Here is a 6,434-nt window from a genome sequence, read left to right as displayed (position 1 = left end):
TTCAACTCAAACAGTCCGATTGGTTGAGAAGTTAATCACAAAACTTTTTCTCCACTAGATGGTATATGTCAAAGTACGACAGTCGTACTGGTTCTAGAGGCACACGCATTTTACTCCCTCCACTAGTTGAGAATTTTCCAAGTCCAACAACTGCATTGGGTTGAGAGGCACTCGCATAACTTACCTTCGTTTAGACGGAATATTTTCAAGTTCGATACCGGATGGGTTCGAGACACAATAGCATTTGTTTCCCTCTACTAGTCATAATTTTTCCAAAACCAACAGACGTGATGGTTCGAGAAACATTCGCATAACTTTCTGTGAACTAGTCTGATTATTTTCAAGTCCGACAGGCGCAATGGTTAGAGAGACCCTTGCATAAGTTTCGCTCAAACTGTCGGATTATTATCATGACCGATTGTCGCATTGGTCCTAGTGTCAATTGCACTACTTTCCCTCGACTATTCCGTATATTTACAAGTCCGACAGTGGCATTGTTTCGAGAGGCACTCGCATAAATATCCATCGAATAGGTGGGATATTTCCATGTGAAACAGTCGCTTAGGTTCAAGTAACCCTTTTTTTTCGTCAGGAGGGAAAAACATTCATATCCCCTCGAGTATGGTATACAGGGGAGTGTCGGATTCAACCCGTCTGAGAAGATTCCCAGGTTCGGATGGCCTACCGACTAAAAAACCTCCTGATTCTTATTACTAACGCTGAGATGAGACGGGGTGGGCGGGATCACGCGTATGCGTATAACAAATTCATTCAATACCCCTCCTTGGTGATCCAGAACGATATTCGCCATGCTCTCATTCATTCATCCATCTATACTTTCGTATACATACACTTACATCTAGAGGGAAGCGATGCTTGGGCCAGGCACCGCCTGAGCCGCTCGGAGCCTTGCCCGAGGTGGCCCCACTGGAGCTACTCTCCTATGCAGTCTATCGTTCGCACTCCCGTTCCCATACACCTCCGCACGCTCACTCACACATCCTTCTTCTCGCGTCCGTTCTATGCGCCTTTCAGCGTCCTCTTTTGCACGCATGACCCGTCCGGCGAAGGTCCGAAAGGCCGCCCATCCTCCCGGGACAGTCAGGGAGACCCTGACTATCACGGGAAGGGTTAGCTGCCCTACTCCCATCGCGTTGATCAATTCATTCCTGGCATCCGTCCACGCAGGGCAGTCGACCAGGGTGTGCTCCGCCGTATCTTCACTCCCCCCGCAGTGGAAACAACGTGGGGAGGGAATCTTCTTTATCTTATATAAGTACGCCGAAAAACAGCCATGGCTGGTCATCAGCTGTGTGTTGTGAAATGTCGTTCCGATAAAGAACGGCCTCCCAATCCACTGAGCCAACCATTCGGGAATAGCCGCCCGCGTGCGTTCTCCCGTTGCTTCTGGTATCCCTAGGAGCTCAAGTTCCTCACCCTGCCATGCTTCTATTGCCCTCCTTCTGGCAAGAGCACCCAATACAACCTTAGTACGCGGGGGAATAGGTTCATTCGCGTCTTTAACAGCTGCATACGTCTCCGCCAGACGGGGTGCCACATGATTGAGAGAAATAATCCCCGCAATCATCATAGCCGCGTGGAAGGATACCGTCCTATAGGCACAACACATCCGGATCGTCAACGTTCCTTAGGAGCCTTCTAATAGCCAGCTCGATCCTCATGTCTGCCACGACGGCGCGCCACCAATTCGATGCCCAATAAAGGAGCACCGAGTGGATCACGCAGCTGTAGAGGCGTTGCTTCTTCTTTCCCGGTCCGTGAAGTTTCGGAAGGAGCCTCCTATGGGGGTGTAGGATATCCTCCGCTTTAGGGATGAGGGCCTCGAAGAGGGGCCTAAACGACATTCACGAGTCTATCAATATACCCAGGTATTTAACGCTGGTCTTAATTTCTACACAAACCCCCCTAAGGCAAATCTTAGGGGGCGGGACATTTCTGCGTCTACAGAAGGCAGAGGCAGGGAAAGTCATAGCTTCCGTCTTTTGCGGTGCCACTTTAAGACCCAATTCCTCGATCTCCTTAACCAAAACGTCAATATCCCGCACGGCATTCATGATAGCCTGAGACAGGTCCCATCCCTATTACAGGAGGGCCGTGTCGTCCGCATAGCAGACAACATAGGAGCCATCTGGCATCGGGGTTCGGAGGACACTGTCAAAAACAATGTTCTACAACTTAGGGCTCAAAACGGATCCCTGTGGGACCCCACAATACATGTATTTTTCCACAGCGCGTCCATGCCTGTCTGTTTACATTAAGGCGCGATTGTCCAAATAGCTCCTCATAATGTTCTCCAGGTAGCGTAGAAATTTTTCACGCTCCATCGCCCTAACGATAACGGCCCACGGTAAGGAGTTGAAGGCGTTCGAGATATCCAGACTCACCAGGATAACCACCTTCTTGACCCGCGTCGATGCCTCCACGAAGTTTTTAACCTCGAGGACGGCATCCACGGTGGATATTCCTGTCCTAAACCCATACTGTGATGGCGCCAGGGTCCGAGGCTCCTCTAAGTAGTTGTTGATCCGGCCAACAACTACACGCTCGAATAGTTTTCCTAGTTCGCCAATCACGCATGTGGGTTTATTTGATCCAGGTGAGTCCGGGGGCGCGTCCCTTTTATTTTTGCTAAGAACAAGCCTCGCTATCTTCCACGGAGTCGGGAACCTTCCTGTCTTCAAGTATGCAGAGAAGCACCGCGCCATCCCATTTCCACAGTGTGTCGACGCAGCACGCACAACCACACCCGGTATTCCATCCAGTCCAGAAGCCTTTCTTCCTTCTCCTTTCCTGGCGGCAGCCAAGACCTCCTCCGCAGAGATAGCCACCTCTGAGGGTGCATGTTACTACGGCTCATCAGTTCCCGGTCCTCCTTGGAATAATTTAGAGAGGATATTCTCCAGTACCTCATCCTCCAAGGATTTAGTTGCTTGTGGGGCATAAGACCTAAGTTTTCCTAAGACCAATTTGTAGGGTCTGCCCCATGGATCATCCTCTATGGAGTCCAGTAGGTCCCTCCATGTGTTCTTCTTGGCTTCCTTTATGGCCCTAGTTAGTGCCCTCCTTGCGTCTCTTCGAGCGCACAGGCACCGCAATATTTACTCACTATTTTTTTCTTTTTCCTGGCTCTGGAAAGTTTTCTTACTTTTATCCCTATTGAGGTGCACGGTACTCTTTGTTCCACCTCCATGTCTTCGTGTACATTTCTCTTCTCGGTCACTTCACACTGTTTTCTTTCCAGTTTTTTCGACGACCTTATGCGGATCTTTTTGGGTTATTTTTGTTTCCGGGCAGACATTTGGTGCCCTGACGAACACCTTGTCCACCCATTTCCTAGGAGGCACTACCGGGCACTCCCAAGAACCGGCACGGTGGTTGATCGGCTTCCGGCCGGCATCTGTACAAACCGGACACGCTGTCATGTCCGTACATGTTTTGGCCAAGTGTTCCGGTTTTCCACAGACGTAGCAAAGGTCTGTCCTAGGCTTTGCCGGGAACATTGCCGCTACATGTCCTCGCGCAAGGCATCGATGGCATATGAGGGGGCGCAACCTGAGTTCATGCACCCTCAATGTTGTAAGCCCACATGTATTTTGCCCTTCTCCAGGGCCGCCCGGATGACAGGCGCCAGCGCCGAGACAATTGCCTTCCCTAGTTTACCCCTACCTATCCTGAGCTCTCCTACCTTAATAAGGTTGGGGTCTGTTCCGAATTTCACCTCCAGAAGAGCGTTCCTAATGATGGTCCCATTAGCGACTGTATCCAGTCCTATCAAATTTATGGTGCTCGTGCGCAGGGGGTAAGTAATCTTCGCTCCTGGGACGGCGGTCTTGAATGCCTCCGCCACAAGCATAAAATTCCATCAACTAGTCGTATTATTTTAATGTACGAAAGCTGCATTGGTTCGAAACGCAGTCGCATAACTTTCTCTAGACTAGTCGGAAGACTTCGATGTCCGTCAGTCGCTTTGGCTCGAGTCGCAGTTGCATATATTTCCTTTGACTAGTCGGAAAATTTCTAATTTCGAGAGTCGTAATGTTTCGAGAGGCATTAATATAACTTTTCCTCGACTATTCGGAATTTTTCCACGTGTGACAGTTGCTTTGTTTCGAGAAGCAATCATATAATTTTCCTCGACTATTCGAAGTATTTCCAAGTCCGACAGCCGCATTGTTTCGAAAGGTACAAGCATAACTTTGCAGGCGTATTGTTTCAAGATGCACTCACTTAACTTTCCCTCGAATAGTCGGAATATATCAAAGTCCAACAGCCCTATAGGTTCCAGATTCACTCGTATAGCTATCCATAGACTAGTCAATATATATCCAAGTCCGACAGACGCATTGGTTCAAGAGGTAGTCGCATAACAATACATCGAATAGTCGGAATCATTCCAAGTGAGTCAGTCACCATGGTTAACAAAATTAATTGCATAAGATTCCGTCAACTAGTCGGAACATGTTCAAGTCAGACAGTCGTAATTGTTCGAGAAGCACTTGCATAACTTTCCCTAGATTACTCAAAATAGTTCCTTGTCCAACAGTCGTATCGGTCCGAGGGTCACTCGCAAAACTTTCCCTTGACTAGTCGGAATATTTCCAAGACCGACAGCTGCAGTGTTTTGAGAGGCACTCGCGTAACTTCCACTCGACTAGGGAGGATATTACCAAGTCCGACGGTCGCCTTGGTTCACATTAGACGCGCATTCCTTTCCCATGATTATTACTAATATTTCCAAGGCCGACAGTCTCTTTGTTTCGAGACGCACTCACATAAGTTTAGCCCGACTAGTTGTAATATTTAAAAGTTCGACAGCCGAATTACTTCGAGAGCCTCACGCATAACTTTGGACCGACTTGTCGGAATGTCTCTAAGTCCGACAGTCGCATTGGATTACAATTTACTTGCATAACTTTCCTCTGAAAAGTCGGAATATTTCCAAGTTCAATAGCCGCATTGTTTCGAGAGTCATTCACCTAACATCCCCTCGAACAGTCGTAGTAATTCCAAGACCGACAGACGCATTTGCTCGAGATTCACTCGTATAACTTTCCTCGACTATTCAGATTATTTCCAAATCCGACAGACGTATTGGTTCGAACGGCTCTCGCATACCTTTGCTTCGACTTGTCGGAATATTTTCAGGCCCGACAGTCGCATTGGTCCACAAGACACTCGCATAACTCTCCCTCGACTAGTCGTAATATTTCAAAGTATGAAAGCTGCATTGTTTCGAGAGGAACTCGCATAACTTTTCTTCGTCTAGTCGGAATATTTCCAAGTCCAACAGATACATATTTTCCAGCGGCACTCACATAACTTTGGCCTGCTTGAAGGAATATTTCGATACTCGACATTCGCATTAGTTTACAAGATACTTGTATAACATTCCCCCGACTAGTCGGGAGATTTCCAAATGCGACCATCGCATTATTTCTAAAATCACACGCACATCTTTCCTCCGACTAGTGGTATTATTTCCAAGTCCGACAGGTGCATTGGTTCGCGAATCACTCGCATAATTAACCTTCTAGTTATCGGGATATTTCCAAGTCCGTCGCTATGGTTTCAATGGCAGACGATCACGTTTCCCTTGGCTAGTCAGAATATTTCTAATTCCGATAGTCGTAAAGTTTCGAGTGACACCCGCTTAACTTTTCCTCGACTAGTAGGAATGTTTCTAAGACCAACATTTCCATTCGTTCGAGACGCACTCGTACAACTAACCCGCGACTAGTCAGAATATTTTCAACTCTAAAAGTCGCAATTATTCGAGTGGCAATCTTATAACATTCTCTCGACCATTCGGAATTTTTCTAGGAGAGATATTCGCATTGGTTCGAGAGGCACTCTTATAACTTTCCCTCGACTAGTCGGAATTCTTTCAAGCCCAATAGTCGCATTAGTTCGAGATGAACTCTCTTAACTTTCCCTCGGCTAATCGGAATATTTCTAGGATCGACGGTTGTATTTGCTCGAGGGATACTCTCACAACTATCCCTCGAAAAGTGGGAATGTTTGCTGGTCCGAAACTCTTATTTGATCGAGAGGAACTCAAATAATTATCCATCGCCAAGTAGGAATATTCTCAAATCCGACACTCGCATTGGTTCTCAAGCCACTCGTATAGATTTCCATCGATTAGTCGTACTATTTCTAATTCCAATAGTCGTTTTCGTCCGAGATGATCTCGCTCAACATTCCGTCGATTAGACGGAGCATTAGTAGGTGCGATATTGCTTTAGTCCGAGAGGCACTCGCATAAATTTTCCTCGACTAGTCGGAATATTTCTTGGTCCGAATGTCGCTTTGGTTTTAGAAGCACTCCCTTAACTTTCCCTCGATTATTCGGAATATTTCCAAGTACGGAAGTCACATTTGTTCGAGGGGCGCTCCCATCACTATTCCTCGAC

General features: G+C 47.3%; 1 protein-coding gene across 1 annotated transcript; it reads right to left on the bottom strand.

Moving 5' to 3' along the window:
- Nucleotides 1-859: 859 nt before the first annotated feature.
- On the bottom strand, nt 860-1,630 carry LOC124430199. The gene has a single exon (XM_046976447.1). The coding sequence runs from the start codon at nt 1,628-1,630 to the stop codon at nt 860-862; it is 771 nt and encodes a 256-aa protein (XP_046832403.1).
- Nucleotides 1,631-6,434: the final 4,804 nt, after the last annotated feature.

The sequence above is a fragment of the Vespa crabro genome, chromosome 17 (genome assembly GCF_910589235.1).
Source record: "Vespa crabro chromosome 17, iyVesCrab1.2, whole genome shotgun sequence".
NCBI lineage: Eukaryota > Metazoa > Arthropoda > Insecta > Hymenoptera > Vespidae > Vespa > Vespa crabro.
The sequence above is the reverse complement of the archived record's forward strand: the minus strand, read 5'-3'. Positions and strand labels throughout refer to the sequence as shown.